At 43.3% G+C, this 23976-nt stretch overlaps 1 protein-coding gene across 2 annotated transcripts in view; it reads right to left on the bottom strand.

Annotated features, from left to right (window-relative positions):
- LOC147618266 (MADS-box transcription factor 23-like) overlaps positions 1 to 23976 on the bottom strand; it is a 38817-nt gene extending 14841 nt beyond the window's left edge. Inside the window, exons 1-3 of one of the 2 annotated variants that reach the window (XM_086774711.1) lie at positions 23858 to 23976; positions 23100 to 23530; positions 21821 to 21899 (exon numbers count right to left, since the gene is read on the bottom strand). In XM_086774711.1, the coding sequence (XP_086630837.1) occupies positions 21821 to 21899; positions 23100 to 23473 (453 nt within the window). In that variant the 5' untranslated portion in view covers positions 23474 to 23530; positions 23858 to 23976. Of the gene's footprint in view, positions 1 to 21820; positions 21900 to 23099; positions 23531 to 23851 lie in introns of both variants that reach the window. The other variant, XM_086774710.1, reaches the window with a different exon arrangement.

The raw sequence follows: 23976 nt of genomic DNA, 5'->3' as shown, positions 1-23976 counted from the left end.
ACCTTTCTCTAAAGCAAAAGAGATGGCCTGCTACCTTGCAAAATTATGATTTCAAGATCTCTTAAATGACGGTAAGGGACAATGTTATGGCAAATGCACTTTCTAGGATGTGGGCTTGCACTATACATGCTATTTCTCAGAGGTGTATTTTGATTTAGTGGATGACATGGCTGGTCCAATGTTTCAGAAATTACAGCAAGGGTTATGTGATGAATATCCACATTTTGAGGTGCACAATGGGATACTTTGGTACAAGGGAAAGGTCTACTTGATTCCTCACTCATCCTTCAAACTGAAAATCCTACAAGAGATGCACGCTTCACTAATCGTTTGGGAGTATTCAAGACCTATGATAAGATACGAAAGAGTTTCTTTTGGAAAGGATTTTGGAAGGATGTGCATGAATAACTACAAAAATGTTTGCCTTGCCACAACAAAACAAGGATCCCAATAAATTTCTGGGAGGATTATTGCAACCATTGCCTATTCCGGAAGGAAAGTGGACCCACATAACCATGGATTTCATTACCGGGCTACCTACTACTAAGCAAAGGGTGGAAGAACATCGATGTGATATTGGATAGATTAACAAAGGCAGCACATTTCATACCCACAAAGGTGCAATATACAACTTCTATGGTGGCTCAACAATTTATGGAGCATGTGTTTAGGTTACATAGAATGCCTAAGCAAGTGGTGAGTGATAGGGATGTCAAGTTCACGAGCCATTTTTGGAAGAGTGTCTTTGATTCCATGGGGGCCATGAAAAGATGTAGGGGAGAAGAGAGCTTAAGCTCTTGCAAGCACACACACACTCACAAAACCCTAATAGAGGACACACAAGGTGAGAGGCTGAAATCTTCTTCTTCTTCACTCAACACTCAACACACCATATACAAAGATAAGAGTACTCACATATGAAAGGTACTCAATCAAATACATAATAGGGTTCTCTATAGTATGAACCCAACTAATTGAGCTCGCGCTTTAACTATGCCAGTCTCTAGAATGGCTATCACACAGCCTGTCATCTGAGTGGCCGCACATCACCCATGATCTCACCAACCATGCCAGTGGTCTAAGTGTGGGGCCTATCCCCCAGGCGGGTCATCAGTGTCACCCGCCTCACTAGATGAGCTGGATATCTCAACACTCTCCCTCAAGCTCAACTCCATCTATTGTACACCAAGCGAAGCCCTGAATGTGCGGAGCTTCTCTATACCCAATGCTTTGGTGAAGATGTCAGCTACCTGATCTTGTGTGCTAACATAAACAAGGTCAACATCTCCTGCCACCAAGACCTTCTCTCTGACAAAATGGTAGTGGACCTCTATATGCTTCGTACGAGCCTGAAAAATTAGGTTCCTGGCCAACTGTATACTGCTAATGTTGTCATAGAAAATGACAACTTGTCTATCCATTGATAGATCCAAATTTGCAAGTAGCTTTCTCAACCAAGCTACCTCACATGCTGCCATATAGTAGCTCCTCTCTCTGTACTCGACCTCTGTACTCGATAGAGCAACTGTAGGCTGCTTCTTGCTGCTCCAAGTCACAGTTGCACTCCCCAAAGAAAACATGAAGTCACTAGTAGATCTTCTATCTAAGATACTACCAGCCCAATCAGCATTTGTGTACCCATGTACACATATCTCTGTCCCTGTTTCATAAAATAGTCCACAATGCAAAGTAGACCTCAGATACCTTAGTATGCGTCTCAATGCATCCAAATGCGGCTTCCAAGGAACCTGCATAAACTAACTCACTAACCCAATAGCATAGCTCAAATCCGGCCTGGTGATCGTCATGTAGATCAAGCTTTCCACTATGCGCCTATACATAGTAGGATCCTTTAAAATCTCTCATGAATCTGCACTCAACTTGTCATTCTGATCCAATGGCACTAAGATAGGCTTACAGCCTGTCATACCATACTTGGACAACATGTCCAAGCCATAGTGTCTCTACAGTAATCCAATACCATGTGGTGACCTAATCACCTCAATGCCCAAGAAATATCTGAGCTCTCCCAGATCCTTTATCTCAAACTTCTGTCTAAGCAAGATCTTTACATCAAAGATCTCTACATCATGGTCCCTCGTAATGATCAAGTCATCTACATAGATGACAATAAGTACAACTTCTCTATCACCATGTCTCACATATAGCGAGAAATCTGCATTGGCTACATGAAAGCCAATAGTGACAAGATATTCAGAAATCTTGTCAGACCATGCTCTTGGTACTTGTTTTAAGCCATACAAGGCTTTCTTCAACCTGCAAACATGCTCGGGGTGACTCACATCCTCATAACCAGGTGGCTGCAACATATACACCTCTTCTTGCAAATCCCCATGCAAGAATGCATTCTTTAAATCCATCTGATGTAAAGACCATTTCTTTGACGCAGCCACTTCTATCACAACTCTCACTGTTGCCATCTTGGCAACTAGGCTAAAAGTTTCCTCATAATCAATGCCATATGTCTGCTCATATCCTTTGGCTACCAATCTAGCCTTGTATCTACTTATGCTTCCATCACTGTTATGTTTTACTTTGTACACCCACTTGCATCCAATGGCTTTGTTGCCTTCATGCAATTGCACTTAATCCCATGTCTCATTTCCATATAATACATCCATCTCCTCATCCATAGCTTTCTCCCAACACACATTTCTAACGGCCTCATCAATGCATGTGGGCTCTACAACCTGTACAACTTTTGCCATGTATGCATAGTGATGTGCCACATAACCATCATAGGTAAACCTCTGCACAGGGTTCTTCACTCTCCTAGATCTTCGTAGCTTTGCATTCATGGCTTCCATAGTCTTCTTTACACCAGGTGTTCTCATAGCTGGGATCCCAAGCTCCTCTCATCAAGGCTCATCTCTGAGCCACTAGACTCTCCATCAACATGAGAATGCCCTGCAGAAATGTCAGGCATACTAAGGGGCTCGACCACTTTCTCTTTGCCTTTATGTGATGTACTAATCACATTTACAGGACTGGTATTATGCTGTAGCCTACCACTCCATGGTCTATCAGCTGAACCACTAGATGAGGACTCTCCTGGTCTACTCAAAGACTGTGATTGCTGACTTGCATTCTGTGCAACTACATTTCCACTCCCATCAGTCCCAATAGCCTCTCTTTCAGCAGCATACTAGCTGTTCATCTCATCAAAAACAACATCCCTGCTTACCCTCAACTCACGTGTAGCAAGGTTATAACACCTGTATCCCTTTTGCTCAAGGGAATATCCAATAAACACATATTTTTTAGCTTTTGGATCCAGCTTAGTACTCAAATCATCAGGCACATGCATATATGCAATGCATCCATAAAAATTTAGATGAGACAAATTAGGTTTTTTGTCAGTAAACCTCTCCTCTAGAGTTACATCATGTTTGGCTGCAGTTGGAGTCCTGTTCATGATGTAAACTGTTGTGGAAACAGCCTCAGTCCAATAGCTATGCGGCATATTCTTTTCTTCCATCAATGCTTACGCAATCTCAGCAATGTGCCTATTTTTTCGCTCATCTCAGCAACTCCATTTTGCTACGGAGTGTATCTGCATTTAAACTATCTCCGAATACCATTCTTCATTAAAAATTCAGAGAACTCATTGGAAAAGTACTCTCTCCCTTCATCTGACCTTAGGCACTTTACATATTTCCCTGTTTGCTTTTCAACCATAACTCTGAAATTCTAAAAATGAGTGAACACCTCACCCTTCTCCTTCATGAAGTATACCCACACTTTCCTTGTGTGGTCATCAATAAATGTCACATAATACCTGCAGCCTCCCATAGACATGGTCTTCGTTGGACCCCATACATCTGAATGCACAACATCTAGTGCATTTCTGTTCACATTTCTGATACGTGGAAATACATGCTTTGTTTGCTTTCCAAATTGGCATGCTTCACATATTTTCTGCATAGATTCAACTTTAAACTTTGGCAGCCCTGTCACAATTCCTTTAGTATGCATAGACTTCATTCTGTGCACATTCACATGTTCAATTCTTTTATGCCAAATGTCTGTGTCTGTAACAATTCGTGAACCATTTCCAAACATCGCAACACTCACTTCAGACATGTTTACATTCAACGTAAACATTCTACCCACTCTGTTGCCTTTTGCAACCAACCTACACTTGTCTTTAAAGTCTTCAACATAAAACCATCAGGGTTAAATGGAACCTGCAAACCCTGCTCAATCATCTGGTCAATTGAAACTAGATTCTTTGTTATGTTCGAAACATGAAGTACATTTGCTGCAAGGTACTTCACTTTTCCATCCTGCATAGACAATGGCACATCTCCAACATTGGCAATTAGATGAGCAGTGTCATCCCCTGTTTCCACAAAACCTGGTCTTTCAAGGTTTTTTATCTCCTCGAACCACTCTCCATGACTTGTCATATGGTTCGAAGCACCTGAATCAACGTACCATACATCATCTTTATGTGCTACTTCTACATTTTCAGACATGGCATTAATGACATGCTGCATAACAAACAACCTTTCATTATCCTCATTGTTTCTGCTCGAGGATGCATAGTTGTTTTGCTGTAATTTTCCATTTTGCATGTCATCTTGCTTCTTATAACAATCTACCTGCACATGTCCAGGCTTACCACAATAAAAGTATCCACGTGTATCATTATATTGCCTTTGCCAATTTCCACGACCTCTTTGACTCCCCCTGCCTCTGAATTGGCCTCTTCCACGTGCTTGTTGTTGTTGTTGTTGTGAATTCTTGGACTATTGTTGTTGCTGCTACTGGCCATAATTCTGATTACCTGTTCGGCTACCTCCTTGACTGCGTCCACAACCTCCTCTACCTCGTCCTCTTCCTGAACTTGTGTAGAAGGCGTGTTGCTCTGAACTGTTTTTGTTTTGTGAAATTCAATATTGTTGGTCTTCACCCAAGCTCTTCTCTTCTATTATCAACATAGACACTAAATCTGTAAAATTGGAAATGTTTTTCCGAGTCTGAATAGATGTCTTGAACGCCTTGTATTGTGTCTCGAGACCACATAGACAAACTTCTACCTTGTCATCATCATCTACTAAAACACCAATAGATGCAAGGGATTCCACAATACCCTTTATCTTCAATGCATAGTCATCACAGACATACTCTTTTTCTCCACAGTATGTATCTTTCGCGCCTTGGTATCTTTACCAAGGTGTCCCATGCCTCCTTAGGGACTTGGCATCCTGTATGTGCCCAATCATGGTGTCTTGTGTATACTGATAGAGAGAGCCAATACATAACTTTTCTAGCTCCTTGGTTTCAATCCTTGAACTCTTTCACATCTGCAGCAGTCTGTCCAGTATCTCTGGTGCCTCTTCATGCTCACCTTCTATATAGTCCCAATAGCCCTTTTTCATCAAGAAATTTATCAGCCTGAACCTCCAAGCATGGAAGTTGTTCTTATCAAGCTTCTTAGCAACAATATGGGTTATGCCATCATTTGACATCTTGCCAGACACAAAAATTTACCAGAAATAACACTCTGGTTTGTCCTGCACAAACTACTGTATTTTCTGCAGCGGTACTGTAGTACACTCAAATGTCACAACCAGTGACCTCATTCTGCATACATACGCCCAATGGCAACTATTGACCTCCTTGCAGGCAGTACACACAATGTCTGCACAACCAATATATCTTCCTGCAGTTCTTAAAACAGAGTTCTGCAGAGAATCGTTGACTTACCCGTAGTGCTCGAAACAGAGTTCTGCAGAGAATCGTTGACTTACCCGCAGTGCTCGAAATCGTCTGCTTTCTGAGAAACGGAGGTCGAGACGCGCCCGAAACGCATTTCAAGCCCAAAAAATTATATCCTATAGTTTCCCTATAGCTTTACTCTTGCGAATAAAGCTCCTCAATCAGAGATCGTTTGCCGGTGCCTCCTATAGAGCTCCTGACAAGGTGTAGTTGCCAACACAAATAGGAAAGAGTGATGAAGCTCTTACCCTCGTACCGCTTCCTGTGCTTCTCTTAATTGCAGCTCAGCCCTTAGCATAAACGAGGCTTTGATATTATGAAAAGATGTAGGGGAGAAGAGAGCTTGAGCTCTTACAACAAGCACACACACACTCACAAAACCCTAATAAAGAACACACAAGGTGAGAGGCTGAAATCTTCTTCTTCTTCACTCAACACACCATATACAAAGATAAGAGTACTCAACACACCAAATCTTCTTCTTCTTCACTTAACACTCAACACACCATATACAAAGATAAGAGTACTCACATATGAAAGGTACTCAACCAAATACATCATAGGGTTTTCTATAGTGTGAACCCAACTAAATGAGCTAGCCCTATAACTATGCCTATCATCCCACTGGCCACATATCACATAGCCTGTCATCCCACTGGCCGCATATCACCCATGATCTCACCAACCATGCCAGTGGTGTAAGTGTGGGGTCTATCCCCGAGGCGAGTCATCTCAGTGTCCACCGCCTCACTAGATAAGCTCGATATCTCAACAGGCCACACTCACTCCAAGTATGGCCTATCATCTGCAAACAGATGGCCAAATCTAGAGGGTGATCAAGTGGCTCGAAATCTATTTGAGACACTATTGTTATGTTACCCAAGCTTCATGGGATAAATGGTTGCACTTAGCTGATTTTTGCCCCATAACAACACCTATCACATGAGTATTGGTATGTCTCCATTTGAAGCCATGTATGGGTATAAGGTGCATCTACCCACCTTCTCAAGCCAAAGAGGAGATTGAGAAGATTTGTGCAATATTGCAAAGGTGCAAGGATAACATGGCTAAGGCGGCACAAAACCAAATGAAGCAATATGACAATGAGTCAAGGATAACATGGCTAAGGCGGCACAAAACCAAATGAAGATTTGTGCAAGGATAACATGGCTAAGGCGGCACCAAACCAAATGAAGCAATATGACAATGAGTCAAGGAAGCATGTGGAGTTCAAGCAAGGGGATTGTGTATTCTTAAGAATCCCTAAAGTCAAGGTATGCTTCTTTGAAGGGAGACACCAATACAAAGATTGCTCGTCACTTTTATGGACCTTACAAGGTGTTGAGAAGAATTGGTGAGGTTGCCTATCAATTGTTGTTACCTTCTATCTCACAAGGATCCACAATGTGTTTCATGTGTCACATTTGAAGAGATATGTGGGACTTCAATTAGAAGTGATTGATGAGTTACCTCCTATGGATGAAAAGGGAAAATGATTCAATATGTGGTGGAGAAGGTGATAGGAATGAGGGAAAGACACCTTCATAGTAATAGGTCTATTGTTGAGTAGCTTGTGAAGTGGAGAGGATTTCCTAATGAAGAAGCTTCTTGGTAGTCCAAAGGCTTTATGAAAGACCATCCAGATCTTCTACAAGCAATGAATCATAGAAGTGGATAAAGTGGTACAGCTGTATGGTGTCTTTGGATAGCTATATGCATAGATTGGGATGATGATATGAAGGGAGCCATTGCTGTAAATTTATTAAATGGATAGCCATGGTCATTGGTGTACTTCACCACTTATCAATCCAAGCTCAACAAGACTCCTTTGCATAGAAGCCTGCCCCAATGGTAGACCTTTTTCTTCAATCCTGGACATCTTCAATTTTAAGTCACGCATACCCTTGATAAGCTCATCCATCGGCCCATCTATCTTTGGAATTGTAGCAACTGGTTTGGATAGATTCTCAGGGGTGACAGCAGTTATGGGGGTTGCAGAGCCCATCACCATTTTATCCCTCCTCCGCTGCCGCTTTGCTAACATAGTGACTGCATCCTCAACATCATTCCAATCACTCTTTAATCCCTGCTCTGTATCCTTATCCTCAAGGAGGATTTCCAATTTCTCCTGGAGATCTTTCCCAGCTGCTTGTAAGAAGAGCTCTGTTTTTTCTCTGTCCAAAGTTGCACGCTCTATCCTTGACAGCTGGGCATAGCGCTTCTCAAACTCTCTTAGCAATTCTGTGGCAGAAATTCCCATTTTAGGTTTTGTGACCCATTCCAAGAAAGTTCGTTTGGTCACTCGCTCAGAATCCTCCATGAAATATTCATCCTTTAAAGCAAGCTTGAACTCTTCCCAATTTCTCCCACCATGTGCTGTCTGCAATCCTCTTATGCGCTCTCTTATTTCAGGAACACATACCAGCTCGAAACTTCGAACCATATCTTCCTCAGTCACCCTGTTTAGCTCCATCTCCTTTATATAATTACGCAGGTACTTTGTAATGTCCTTCCCATCAAATTGATCCATCTTTTTCACAATTGATTGTAGTGCTTTGGTCGTGGAAATTTGTCCCCTCTCAGCAGCTTGCTGCTGTTGCATGTACATGGTAAACATCTGAAACATCTGCATAACTCTAGGGTCAAAATGAACCCCCTGACCCTCAGAATTCTCAGCCATAGCTTCCCTGTATATTTCACCACACTCTCACCCCAGCAGGTTCACGTCGGGTTCACCAAAGATGTCATGAAGTGTGCGGTACAGCCAGGAAAGTACGAGACTTCTAGCTGTGAGAGTGAATGCCAAATCTAACAAGGAAACTCACACACAAAATTTCCCAAGGAGTATTGAACATCACTATTTCCAATGACAAATACATGTGTCGATTCACCTCAATACATCCTTGAATTCATCGTGATGATTGCACAAAATTGCATATCAAGTGTTTGTTCCTTTACTCACTGACTTCTTTCTCGAAATCCTTTGAACCATTCACATGTAGGCATAACAAAGCCTTCAAATTTTTCCAATATACATGTGACCAGTTACATCCTTTACATCCACCAGTGCCATCAAAACCATTATATCAAGATGCTCTTTATCACCTGAAAACCTGCCTTAATATTCTAACATCTCACAAGCAAAAGATAGCATTCGGCATAGCTATAACATACTCGTAATTTCCAAAATTCATTTGAGTAAAAAGTAAGGCCAATTTCCCTCGACTTCAATGTTTTTTTTTTTTTTGTTACCTTTTTCACAAATCTCCGAGCTCCAAATCCTTTAGCTTTTTCCCAAAGTCTTTCTACCCATTTCCATATTTCTTTTGATATATAAGATATATGATTTTCATAAATCGTATGGAGTGAAGGTAATTTTAAAAGAAATAAAAAAAGTCACTTAACTGATGGTTTACAAGAGAATTTTCCCTTGATTTATTTCACTATTCGCGAAGCTGTACGCTGCCGACTGTTTGATGAAGGTCGTGAAGAAAAACGAAGAGCATCTCCTTTAGTAGAACTCAGAATTCTCTTCAAATCTAACACCTACAAGGCACGAACAGTACATATATTCATGAAATGAAATTCACTGGTCGATTGGGCACTGGTTGCCATTTTCTGCAAACATTTCTCTTCTTTGGTCCTCGCCGCCTCCTACCTCTGGTTTTTTCTCTCTTTTTCCCGCGGGGAAATCGTGCTTACACCACCTTTTGCAGCTATCAATCCGGAAATTTCCATTTCAAAACGCTGCGCTCGCATTTCTCTTGCATATTATCTAGAAAATTCCAATAAAAAGAAATACATTTCTTTTCCACGTACGCTGCCACCCTTAGTGTATTACTTCTAACCTTAGCATTAAGGTAAGGTTCTCAATGCAAGGCAGTTCATTTAATTTTATTCCCCGGCATTCAATAAATTCTTCGACACTGTAATGTCCATTGAATCTCTATTACTCTTGATGCCTCCGTAGTTTATAAATCATCATATCGGCCATGTGATTTATAGACTCCCCAATTGTTCATTCAAGTATTTTCCCATGTCTTCATAAATACATTCCTTTGTGCATTGGGATGCCCTCATGTTTGCATTCCATAAGAGGTATTCACTGATTTGACCCAATCGATACCATTTAAAAGCTACCACACATTATGCACATGGGAAGCCATTAACATCATTAACTTATCCCTTTGGCGTGCCACTCATACCATCATATATAACTGGATGTTTCTAACTTACCCATGGGCTCTGAGTAACAGCAGAACCATCACCCTCCACACTCATATACAGAAACTCCTAGATCTGGCTCAGCCTCAGCTTGTCTTATTGAACCTCATTTACAATATGAACATATGTACATGGCATCATATAATGACTCGTCATGGCACATAACCTCATGCATCTGGATGTGTATTTGATGGCCTCACATGCACGGTTTCACACCATAGACGTGCCATGGCACGACAACGTGTAGCAGGTTTATAACACTTGTATTCATTTTGCTCAAGGGAATATCCAATAAACACACATTTTTCAGCTTTTGGATCCAGCTTAGTTCTCAGCTCATCTGGCACATGGACATATGCAATGCATCCAAAGACTTTCAAATGAGACAAATCAGGTTTTCTGCCAGTAAACCTCTCCTGTGGAGTTACATCATGTATGGCTCCAGTTGGAGTCTTGTTCATGATGTAAACTGTTACAAAAACAATCTCAGCCCAATAGCTATGCGGCATATTCTTCTCTCTCATCAATGCTCGTGCAATCTCAGCAATGTGCCTGTTTCTCCGCTTAGCAACTCCATTTTGCTGCGGAGTGTATCTGCATGTAAACTATCTCCGAATACCATTATTCTTCAAAAATTCAGAGAACTCATTGGAGAAGTACTCTCCCCCTCAAACTGACCTTAGGCACTTTACATATTATCCTGTTTGCTTTTCAACCATAACTCTGAAATTTTAAAAATGAGTAAACACCTCACCCTTCTCCTTCATGAAGTAAACCCACACTTTTCTTGTGTGGTCATCAATAAATGTCACATAATACCTGCAGCCTCCCATAGACATGGTCTTCGTAGGACCCCATACATCTCAATGCACAACATCTAGTGCATTTCTGCTCACATTTCTGTCACGTGGAAATACATACTTTGTTTGCTTTCCAAATTGGCACGCTTCACATATTTTCTGCATACCTTCAACTTTAAACTTTGGCAGCCCTGTCACAATTCCTTTAGTCTGTATAGACTTCATTCTCTGTACATTCACATGTCCAATTATTTTATGCCAAATGTCTATGTCTGCAACAATTCCTGGACCATTTGCAAACATTGCAGCACTCACTTCAGGCATGTTTACATTCAATGTATTCATTCTGCCCACTCTGTTGTCTTTTGCAACCAAACTACACTTGTCTTTAAAGTCTTAAACATAACAACCATCAGGGTTAAACCGAACCTACAAACCCTGCTCAATCATCTGGCCAACTGAAACCAGATTCTTTATTATGTTTGGAACATGAAGTACATCTGCAAGGTACACTTTCCATCCTGAATAAAAAATGGCACATCTCTAACATAGGCAGTTGGATGAGTAGTGTCATCCCCTGTTTCCACAAAACTTGGTCTTTCAAGGTTTTTCATCTCCTTCAACCACTCCCCATGACTTGTCATGTGGTTCGAAGCACCTAAATCAACGTACCATACATCATCTTTATGTGCTGCTTCAACATTTTCAGACATGGCATTAACGACATACTGCATAACAAACAACCTTTTATTATCCTCATTGTTTCTACTCGAGGATGCATAGTTGTTTTGCTGCAATTTTCCATTTTGCATGTCAGCCTGCTTCTTATAACAATCTTCCTGCACATGTCTAGGCTTACCATAGTAAAAGCATCCACATATATCATTATACTGCCTTTGCCAATTTCCACGACCTCTTTGACTCCCCATGTCTTTGAATTGGCCTCTTCCACCTGTGTGTTATTGTTGTTGTGAATTTTGGGACTGTTGTTGTTGCTGCTCTGGCCATAATTCTGGTTACCTATTCAGCCACCTCCTTGGCCGCGTCCACGGTCTCTTCTACCTCGTCCTCTTCCTGAACTTGTGTAGAAGGCATGTTGCTCTGAACTGTTTTTGTTTTGTGAAGGCTGTTGGTCTTCACTCAAGCTCTTCTCTTCTATGATCAACATAGACACCAAATATGTGAAATTGGGAATGTTTTTCCGAGTCTGAATAGACTTCTTGAATGCTTTGTAAATATTGTGGCCTGAGACCACGTAGATGGACTTCCACCTTATCATCATCATCTACTAAAACACCAATAGATGCAAGGGATTCAACAATACCCTTGATCTTTAATGCATAGTCATTCAGAGACATACTCTTTTTCTCCACAGTATGAAGTTCATTCTTCAACTGTATCTTTCCAGCCTTGGTATTCGTTTCATAGAGTTTTACCAAGGTGTCCCACGCCTCCTTGGGGGACTTGGCATCCTGTATGTGCCCAATCATGGTGTCTTGTATACTGATAGAGAGCCAATACATAACTTTTTTGGCTCCTTGGTTCATATCCTTGAGCTCTTTCACATCTGCACAGCAGTCGGATTGATCTCCGGTATCTCCGGTGCCTCTTCATGCTCACCTTCTATATAGTCCCACTATCCCTTTCCCATCAAAAAATTTGTCAACCTGGACCTCCAAGCATGAAAGTTGTTCTTATCAAGCTTCTTAGCAATAATCTGGTTTATGCCATCATTTGACACCTTGCCAGACATACAAGTTTACCAGAAACAGCACTCTAGTTTATCTTGCATAAACTCCTGTATTTTCTACAGCGGTATTGTACTACACTCAAATGTCACAACCAGTGACCTCAATGTGCATACATACACCCAATGGCAACTGTGTTGACTTCCTTGTTGCAGCACACACAATGTTTGCAAAACCAATCTGTCTTCATGAAGTTCTTAAAACAAAGTTCTGCAGAGAATCAATGACTTACCCGCAATGCTCAAAATTGCCTACTTTCTAAAAATTGGAGGTCCTAACGCGTCCGAAACATGTTTTCGGCACCAAAAATGGAGTTAGATAGGACTATATAATTGCCCTATAGCTTTACTCTTGCGAAAAAAGCTCCTCAATTAGAGATCATTTGTCGGTGCCTCCCGTAGAGCTCCCGAGACGACAAGGGTGTAGTTGCCAACATAAAAAGGGAAGAGTAGATTAAGCTCTTACCCTCGTACCTCTTCCTATGCATTTTTGCCAATAGCTCAACCCTTATCATGAACCACGCTTTGATACCATGAAAAGATGGAGGGGAGAAGAGAGCTTGAGCTCTTGCAAGCACACACACGCTCACAAAACCCTAAAAGAGAACACACAAGGTGAGAGACTGAAAGTCTTCTTTATCTTCACCCAATACTCAACACACCATATACGAAGATAAGAGTATACACCATATGAAAAGGTACTCAACCAAATACATACTAGGTTCTCTATAGTGTGAACCCAACTAAATGAGTTGGCATTATAACTATGCCAGTCTTTAGAATGGCTCTCACACACTAGCTTGTCATCCCACTGGCCGCATATCACCCATGATCTCACCAACCATGATAGTGGTGTAAGTGTGGGGCCTATCCCCCAGGCGGGTCATCACCCCCACAGTGTCCACCGCCCACCGCCTCACTAGATAAGCTCGATATCTCAACAAGAATCATGTCCTTACTATACACTAATAGGTGCTAAAGGAGAATGATTGCTAGGTTCAACAGTTATAAGAAAGCCATGTTCTAATATAGCACATTCATGAGTCAAAGACAAGTACCTTAGATCCAAGGTGGATGCACACATGGCCAGCACCCTTGGCCATAGCACCATACCTCCCTCCCCCACCCTACAACCCTCGTAGCCCTTTATCCCTTAATTAAAAGTAATTACAAAGCCATAGCCATCAACAACTTAAAATTTGATGTGTGTCTTCACGTATAGCTCACAATTTCCCATGTATTATACCTCATCAACCAAATTCTAGCCTTGACTATCTTTTGATTCACAATGCTCTATTTCCAATAATAGCTCACCCTTCTAGTCCCTACTAGCATCTACTACAATCTATTTTTCGCAACCTACAATCATGGCATTTATTGCTCATGGTGTGAGGTGAAAAAAAGAAGAAAGAACCTGCCTCTATAGCTCTTCCACCTCCCAAACTTGGAAAAACTACCACGAACGGGGCACCACCAGCCACCGGTTGGAACACTCTCTCAACATTCGCCACCCACCCACACCATAAGACAGCTCAGAACCACGAAGGACAGATGATCATTTAGCAAAAAACATATACAGCATCAACCATGTACAAACTCAGCAAATACACCAAAGACCAAGACTCTGGCCAGGATTTACTGCCAAGGGAATACACCCTTGCGTCTGACGACCAAGCCTCTGTCTCCCGGTCTCTGCAATCTCCAGAGGGCGCCCACAACAGCAACCCTTCTTCACTTTCTCTGTAGCCTGGCTACTCTCTGTCCCCAGCTGCTACCTGATTGTCGTAGGCGAGCCCCACTGTCTCCAGCCCACACATCAGCACTTCTACTGCATCCAACCCACACAAAAACCCAAGGCTCCCTCTCTGGTCAGCATCCACGCACTGCCTGCAATCATCGCCCACACAAGACCAGCTACTCTCACCAGAAGGCGCCCACACCAGCTAACCTTCAACTCAGCAGCTCCCACTCTCTGTATGTCGTGACCAGCAACTTCACCAACCACCAGAGCCTCGCACAATCCTCAGTACCACGAACCACTGCTCACCGCAGCATCCTCAGATATCTAGCCCAAAGCCACATCTTCTTCAGTTCCTTCCTCACAGCAGCCCTCTCTGCAGCTCCAATCACCAGGCTCTTTCTCTCTTTGCCTCTGGATTTTTACAGCTACCAAATCGGCCTCTCACACTCTCTATGCCTGTCTCACTGTCCAGCGACCTCACACTAGGCGACCACCACCTCTGCAGCCCCACAGTCCTCCGACTAGCTGTGCTGCTCTGCATTCCACATTCACCTGCAGCTTATCCTTGCTGCCATCACCTTGCCACAGTCGGCTTCTTCACTAGCCCGGCTGTCCTTTTTCGAATAAGGCAGCTATTCCTTTATCTTTGCCAGCCTATGCAGCTAACACCCGCCAGCCCACACGACTTCTCTTCACCCAGCGTCCTCAGACATCTTCTCAAAGCAGCCATCACTTCCTTCTATACAAGTCGGCTGCGCCCCTCTTCACTATTGTGAGCCCGGCTCTCTTCTACGCCAGCTTCTTGCGCTTCAGCCAGTCGTCGCCTCTGTTGTGCCTCTCTCCACGTTGCCCAGCTCCAAAGGCGGCCACTCCAACACTCTCTAGCGTCAATCGCGCCGCCACGACCACGTGGTGCACCAGCTGCCCTTTACTAGTAACGTCTCCCAGTCGTCACCAGCAGTAGCCACGCCAGCATCTTCTCTCTGTTCTCTGCACGCTGGTCCAGAATCCCTGTAAAGTCAACGTTGTGTGGCTAAAAATAGAGGCTGATAATGTGTACATACGTGTACATGGCGTGTGTAAGGTTTTGCTTTGAAATGCGTCTTCAGGTGTTCAGGGTGAATAGTTTGGTGTTGAGCTTGTTGCAGACTTATCTGGTGAAAGGTCAGATGGAGGTGGTTTCAGCTGGCAGTGGCAGCTTGGATGTGTGCGCGTCCTAGAAATACAATGCCATCGTGGGTGGTAATTGAGGTGTATGGAGTATGGGCATTTAGTGTAAAAGGGAATAATTGATGGTTTTAATTAAATAAAATGATGAAAATGTGGCCATAAGAGGAGAGAGCTACGTGGAGGTATGAGGGGCTGCCAACGAGGTTCATTCTGGTGTTCTGGTGATAGCGCAGTGGGTTGGCGCAGCTGGAAGACGAGTGAAGGAGCCGCTTTTGCGAAGGCTGCTGGGGGCGCTGCAGCAGAGCGGAAGACACTAAAGAGGGGGTCTTGTTGAAGGCACCGGCTGTAAGGTGACGGGCTGGAGTAACAAGTAGTGGAGGAAGCCTTGTGTGGCAGCTGGTACACAAAGCAAGAGAGCCAGAGAGAGAGTTGGGTTGCTGTGAAGCCGGCAAGGGCTGGTAGCATGCAAGCAGGTTCTTTTGCTTGGGCTGGATATTGGGCTAGCTGCAAGAGTTGACAGCAATTGAAGGAATGCTTCTCTGGTGAAGTGTGGTTAGCAACCAGAGAGAGGAAGGTTCAGAGGTGTGACTGGTTTTTTGTTTTGGGGAACTGGCAGTGAGCTGGTGGTGGTGTAGCAGAGGGACCTGCAGATAGTGGAGTAGAGCAGAGAACAAAGGGCTGCTGCAGAGAAGCAAGGAACGAAGGAATTTGGATCGACCAGGAGCTGGAGCAGGCTGATTGCGAGCGGGTGCTTGGTGTAGCTGGTGTCTGGGATATCTTGGGATATCGATCTCTGTAAAGGTCAAGGTCCTTTTTGAAATATAGTCTTGTTCATGCTCTCTGGTCTGGTGTTCTGGTGTGTTTGCATGCGTGTGTGGAAGTGTGGTACTCTATAAGGGCGTAGACAGCTCTACCGCTTCCGTGCCATCACTTTTTGGTGCCTCCACAGAGGAGCAGATTTCCTCTGGTTTGTGAAAGAGAAAAAGGGCTGTGTGAAGAAAGATTTGGGAAATGGCTCAGGATTTTCCGGAGTATTGGGGATTGCCGCAGGAGAATGCAACCAAGTTTCTGGAGAAGATGGAGTTTACAGCTTTGATGAAAGACAGGGCAACCCCGGAGATCCTTTCTCGGATTTTGGCTTATTGCTTGCAGGGTGATGCAAAAGTATGGCTACAGATGTTTGTGGCTACACATAGGAATGTTCATCGATAGGATCCTGAGTACCGTGTAGTCAGAGCTGCCTTTTTGGCACAGTTTGTCCAGGTGAAGAGTCCAAATGAAGTGTGGAAGGAGTTGTGCAACATTCAGCAGAAGGATGGTCAGGATGTGGATCAGTATCTGATAGAGTTTGGTAGACTGTGGAGTCTATGGTGTGAGGCTTTGATTCCTGAAGTGCCCCCGCAGATGATAAAGAGGGAGCGGTTTGTGGCAGGTCTGGAGCCAACAATCCGTTTGAAGGTGGAGCTGAAGAACCTGGATAGCTTTGAGGAGGCTGTCAGAGTTGCTCGTGAAAAGGAGTGGAAGGTGAAACGTTTGAGGCAGTTGGGAATACAGGAAGAGCCGAGGAGATTTGTGAAGGTGCCACAGATTGAGAGTATGCATCCTGGAAGAAAAGCTGCTGTTGTTCCTAGGCAGGAGGACTCATTGAAGAGGGAAGTTCATGATGCAGTGGAGCTCATGAAGTCTTTGAGTGTGAATTGGATAGAATCTGCAGGAAGAGGACGAGGCATAGGTGATATGGGAAAGAAGACTGATGCATCATCTGGTTTTGAAAGAAATTCAGCATATATTGGAAGAGGGAAAGGGTATCTGTGTGATGTGCAATGCCGGAATTGTGGTGAGTGGGGTCATATGAGTCCGTAATGTGAGAGACCAGCCAAAGCTAATGGTGGAATATATCAATTGTCTATGGGAATGAGTGATAGGGTGATTGGCCCTAATATGCAGGTGAAAGATGCAATTCAGCCCAGTGTTTGTGAGGTCCGTGAGGTCACATTTGGAGAGCAGGATATGGGACAGGTTAGCCTGTTGGGAATGGAGAAGGGTGAGGTTTCTGGAATCAGCCCTGAAGAGCTTTCAGAAGGTGAGGAGGAGAAGGATGGAAGTATTGATGGTGCTGTGGATTGTGAGAGTGATGCTAGTGCTGAGGAGCCTGATGAGTTCGAGTATGGATATGGCTTGGATGATCTCTTTGATTCAGAGAAGAGTAATGACTTGCAGGTGCCAGTACTTCAGCCAGTCAAGGTGGAGTGTGATGATCAGGGTGTCACTAATGAAGGTGCTGTGGATGGAGTGCATGTGGATGATCCAGGTGATGAGTTGGATATTGCAGCCTGTGGTGAGAGTGTGGATGATGAGTTGGATAGTGTACTAGATAGTGCACTAGATGATTTGTTGAGGATGGCTTCCTTGGAGAAGAGTACTTGCATGCCAGTTGTGCAGCAGGAAGAGAGTGATGGTGTGACTGATGGTGAGCTGGATGCTCCTTTGGTTGATGGTGCGATAGACTTCGCAGGTGTGGTTGCTGATCAAAAGGTGTGTGTTCCTTGTCATGCCCAAGAGAATGAGTTGGTGGTTGTGAGTGGTGAGGATGCATGTGAGACTATTGTTGTTGGTCAGGGGGACCAAGATGCTTTGCCTGGGAGTTTGGGGAGCTTGGACTTGGTAGGGATGCCTATGCAAGATGTGGAGAATCTTGCAGGATCGCCAATGGTCTTGAAGCTGGAGAAACTGCAGGAAAGCGACAATGATGAGTCTACAGTGCACGAGGTTGCTGTGTGTGATGTTGATGGGCTGAAGGGAAGTGAGTGTATGGTGAACACACCATGTGTGGATGCTCAGCATATGGATGAGTGGTTTGGTTATAGTTCGAGTCTGGGAGGTTGCCCAGAGGAAGGGTTGGAAGCCAGTGATGTGGGTTGGGAATTGAGTGACCATGAGATGGGAGTTGATGATGAGATGAGTGTTATTTCGGTACATGACTATGAGTGGGAGTCAGATGTGTCAGAGGGGAGTAGAGGTGAGGGGTGGTGGTCTCCATTACAAGGTTATGAGAGCTGGTCTGAAGGAGGAAGTGCAGTGGATGGTGATGAGGCCATATGTGAAGAGCCAAGGGGGTTGCTGAAAGCAGGTTATGACAGGATCCATCAATGGTTGTCTGATGGAGGAAAGTGCTTGAAGGACTGGAAGGTAGATGCACCGAGGTTTCTGTTTGATCCAGGGGGATAAGTGGTTTCTGTTAGTGCAGCTGCTGGACATAAATGTCTCAGCAGAAGAAAGGGGGTTGCTAAATATGTGTGGCTAAAAATAGAGGCTGATAATGTGTACATACGTGTACATGGCGTGTGTAAGGTTTTTCTTTGAAATGCGTCTTCAGGTGTTCAGGGTGAACAGTTTGGTGTTGAGCTTGTTGCAGACTTATCTGGTGAAAGGTCAGATGGAGGTGGTTTCAGCTGGCAGTGGCAGCTTGGATGTGTGCGCATCCTAGAAATACAATGCCATCGTGGGTGGTAATTGAGGTGTATGGAGTATGGGCATTTAGTGTAAAAGGGAATAATTGATGGTTTTAATTAAATAAAATGATGAAAATGTGGCCATAAGAGGAGAGAGCTACGTGGAGGTATGAGGGGCTGCCAACGAGGTTCATTCTGGTGTTCTGGTGATGATAGCGCAGTGGGTTGGCGCAGCTGGAAGACGAGTGAAGGAGCCGCTTTTGTGAAGGCTGCTGGGGGCGCTGCAGCAGAGCGGAAGACACTAAAGAGGGGGTCTTGTTGAAGGCACCGGCTGTAAGGTGACGGGCTGGAGTAACAAGTAGTGGAGGAAGCCTTGTGTGGCAGCTGGTACACAAAGCAAGAGAGCCAGAGAGAGAGTTGGGTTGCTGTGAAGCCGGCAAGGGCTGGTAGCATGCAAGCAGGTTCTTTTGCTTGGGCTGGATATTGGGCTAGCTGCAAGAGTTGACAGCAATTGAAGGAATGCTTCTCTGGTGAAGTGTGGTTAGCAACCAGAGAGAGGAAGGTTCAGAGGTGTGACTGGTTTTTTGTTTTGGGGAACTGGCAGTGAGCTGGTGGTGGTGTAGCAGAGGGACCTGCAGATAGTGGAGTAGAGCAGAGAACAAAGGGCTGCTGCAGAGAAGCAAGGAACGAAGGAATTTGGATCGACCAGGAGCTGGAGCAGGCTGATTGCGAGCGGGTGCTTGGTGTAGCTGGTGTCTGGGATATCTTGGGATATCGATCTCTGTAAAGGTCAAGGTCCTTTTTGAAATATAGTCTTGTTCATGCTCTCTGGTCTGGTGTTCTGGTGTGTTTGCATGCGTGTGTGGAAGTGTGGTACTCTATAAGGGCGTAGACAGCTCTACCGCTTCCGTGCCATCAACGTCCCTCGCCTGGAGCTCCTCTCGCGGATGACTGCACACGCCTCTCTCTCAAGGCGGCCCCTTCCTCTCTATGCCTCTAGCCTCTTTTGCATCAAGTGCCCACGACCCTTCTTTCACGCCCTCCAGCTCTCCACAAGCTTCTCGAAGCAAGCTGGCAGAATATAAGAACTCCACATGGTCATAAAAATCATTGGCCACTTAATATATTTTTTATTTGTTTCTTTAAAACTTTATAATGGTCACCATATTGCTAAAAGACCCCTCCTTCGCCTTTCTTCAAATCATCACGCCGTGGCCATAATTTTCCAATACCAGAGCTACTCCCGGCCACCCTCATCAGCATCATTATTTCCAAGCCATCAATTGCCCAGTCGGTGCTCTGCATTTAGTATCCACCCGCACATCACACGGTTGCCATAAAAACTCCAAACTCCAGCATCTGCTTCGGAAAACAAAACACGTGCATAAACCAGCTTTCTGCCAAACCACTCGGCCTGTACACTTGCCAGGGCATTCAGGGCAAATTTTATTCACACGCCACACGCACCATATGTACACTGACCAAAAACACCTTTCAGATTTTAGCCTGACACATGGCATGTACAAACTTTGATGATATTGATTTTTGTGGTCCTCAAGAAGCCAATACATCTCCTAAAGTACTCTGCCAATCCTTCATTTACAACTCCAGTGGCTCGCAAGGGAGGACTAAATATTGGTCAGTGATACACATGACCAGCTTGATGACCATATTAACATCATAGTACTCTACTATAAAGTGTACTAATAGGCCATAATACATCCCTCCCCCTACATCCCTACTATCTTTGATACACCTTTGTTGATTCCTATATATAATATCCTAAAAATACCATCGACAAGCTAAAGCTTACTCAATAACACTCATCCGAATGAGACTTAAAGAAAGAGGATAAAAAATCAAGGAAAATAGCAACAAAAAATGCTTTCTACTACTAGAGAGTACATGAGAAATCAACCTAGTGCCATTCCCTACTTCTTAACTACCTCCTTCCACTTCTTAGTATTATTACTCTCTGACACTCCACTTGGTAACCCTCTCAACCACCATACTTGACACAAGTCTTTATAACTGTATTTCCTACCACTACCACCAGAACTAAAACTCCCCACATTCCTACTCTTGACACTCCACTTGATAACCCTCTCTCAACCACTGTCCTTGAAACAAGTCTCTATACTTGCATTTCCTCCCACTTGATAACCCTCTCTCAACCACCATCCTTGAAACAACTTTCTATTTTCCTCCCACTATGACCAAACCTCAAATTCCCCCCATTCCTACATCACTTCCCCCATCCTTGAATCCATCCTCTCCAACGGTTCTCCTAGATTTCTCTAGCAAACCCAAAACACACAGCACCCTTATAGAGGTTCTCAAGAAAAAGAATGCAATTTTAATAGAAGACATACACCCGCCTCATTCGAGGTGCCCATCATTAATAATGGGCCACAAATACATGACTAGTCTTAGGGACAAGAGGAGCTAAATATAGGGTAATAATATTTCTATCTAGTGTACAAGTATCAAGTCACATCATAATCTATAAATGGACAAGGGATAACATTTGATGAAAATGTGGAAACAACATATGAATATTAATGAACAAGGGCCAAGAAATACTAATGACAAATCAATCTCAAAGTAAGAGTTCAAATAAGAAGGTGCTACATTGAAAACAAAGAGTAAAAGAACATAATTACTTGAGTAGAAGATAGAATATAACACTTTATAGAAAAACTTCTCAAAAAGAAGAATGCATGGATGTAATATTTTAACTGTGTTATTACTTTCTACTACAACCTCACTGAACTTTTACACGAAGTAATTATTTAAATTTTCTTTCTTATTATCATTAATTAATTTTGTGGCAATTTCATAGTTCATAAAATATCTATAATTTGAAAGATAATGCATAGTCTTAATGATTATAAGATAGACATTGATAAAAATATTAGTTAGTAAAGTTTAAGGAAAGTACCTCTAGATCTTCTGTTACATTTATGCCTCCTTGTAATGAACTTGAGCATCTTCGATATCTCTCAAGAACTTTCATCATGCTGATAATGTAAAATATTCACATAAATTAAAGGAAACTCTCTCTCTCTCTCTCTCTCTCTCTCTCTCTCTCTCTCTCTCTCTCTCTCTCTCTCTCTCTCTCTCTCTCTCTCTCTCCAATGAATAACCAAAGTTTCTCTCCTCCTAGGAATATTGACCTTCCACTTGTGCAATATGTAATACATATCTTTTGACATGGAATCCTTTGCTGCCAAGATGGTAAGTCCTTGTTGGGTACTCTTTTGTTATATAGTAATTATATTTATATTTGTCTTTTTCTTATGATGTATAGTGTGGCATAAATTGCTAGATTGCCTCATAAAATACTAAATAAACATTGGGATTGGAGGACCAAATAATGTATTAGCATATGGAATTTTCACTTTTATATAAAAACTTTGTTCCAAGATCAAAAAAAAGGTTTTTCTTTTCCTATATGTTCCCATGATGTTCTCATAATATCATCATCACTCTCCAAGTCCTTCAACACCTCCACGACCAAGTTATCTAGGTCCTTCAACAATAAACCTACATCTTGAGTAAATTAGCAAACTCAAAAACTTGAGCAAGAAGAAGAAAATTGATGTTTTCTATAGAACTTGGATTAAACCATGTGAGTTGATAAGATATAATATAGACAATACCAATTAAATAGCCTTATGTAATGCTCTTCCAAAGTGTAACCATTGAACACTTTCCTAGTCCCTTTAACATAAGGCGATCTGAGTAAGGTAACAGAATGAGGTATGATTAGTACTTCTCTATGCATAGGTTTGAACCCTTTCTATGATGCAAACTTTGTACATCTCAATTTTTGAAAGAGATAAAACTTTAGTCCTAAAATAGACAAACACAATGATGTAGGTATCTCCAGAACAACACGATGATAAAGGTGTCTCCGAAACAGATTGTGGGAACCTCGCTAGAAGATGGCCATGAGACAAGGTTGCTCATCTTCATGCCAATTAAGTGAACTTCTCTTAAATTCAAAGCTAAAGAGCATGCAAATCATTGTGGGCATGTATTTAAGTATTCATCTAGGGAGACAAGAAGGTGGAGGAGAAAGGAAGGTTCGTGTGTATCCAAAATAAAGCCTTAAGGCTTGTATGATTAATGACACAAATTATGTAATATATGAAATGCGAAAATTTTGAAAGATCTTTTTCATTTTAGAAAAAAAAGAAAGAAAGAAAGAAACGTACTTGGGGCTGGCGAACTCGAAGAGCTTGCCGGTGGCGGAGAAGATAATGAGGGCGACTTGGGCGTCGCAGAGGATGGAGAGCTCGAAGGCCTTCTTGAGGAGGCCGCTCCGGCGCTTCGAGAAGGTAACCTGCCTGCTGGTTGTGTTCTCAATCCTGCGTATCTGAATCTTGCCTCGGGCGTTGTATTTGCCCGCGCGCTTCTTCACGCCACAACGGTTCTCGTCGTCATCACTACTGGTCTGATCAGCTGGAGGCGGCTCTGCTTGATCATAATCATCACCATGATGGCTTTTGCTATCATGGTCCTGGGAGTTTGAATTATCAGGCGCAGTGAGGGCAGCTTGGGCTATATCATTGATGTTAAAGTTGGCCATTGTGGAACAGAATCAATGGAAAGCGGCGGCAACGGCGGGCCGGAAGGTGAGGTTACTCTGATGCAAAGAAGCTAGAATCGTTAGACAGGCAAAGCTTGACAATCCGGAAGAGAAAAGAGACAAACGAGAGAGAGAGAGAGAGAGAGAGAGACAACACGATTAAAACGAGAGAGAGAGAGAGAGAGAGCTAACAGCTCGAACCATCTCTGAGAGAGAGAGAGAGAGAGAGAGAGAGAGAGAAGCTGCAGGCTGTGGCAAAGAGGGGGAGTTTGTGCTCTATCCAAATCGAGAGATCGAGATCGAGAGTGAGAGAGAGAGAGGGAGAGAGAGGTGCGTGACTGCTGCTGTACACCATAGCCAACCGAGAGAGGTTAATACCTGTACCTTGCAGCTCGCTCACGCTCCAAAGCGAAGATACTCACGCAAACCCTCTTTAGCTCATGACTGAAGTATGGAAAAAATGTTTGTGTGGGTGAGAACCGCACAGGCCACGTGATATTCCC

The sequence above is a fragment of the Cibotium barometz genome, chromosome 35 (genome assembly GCF_041138505.1).
Source record: "Cibotium barometz isolate CiBa-2024 chromosome 35, ASM4113850v1, whole genome shotgun sequence".
In the NCBI taxonomy this organism is placed as follows: Eukaryota; Viridiplantae; Streptophyta; class Polypodiopsida; order Cyatheales; family Cibotiaceae; genus Cibotium; species Cibotium barometz.
Note: the sequence above shows the minus strand (reverse complement) of the source record. Positions and strands in the feature narration are given on the sequence as shown.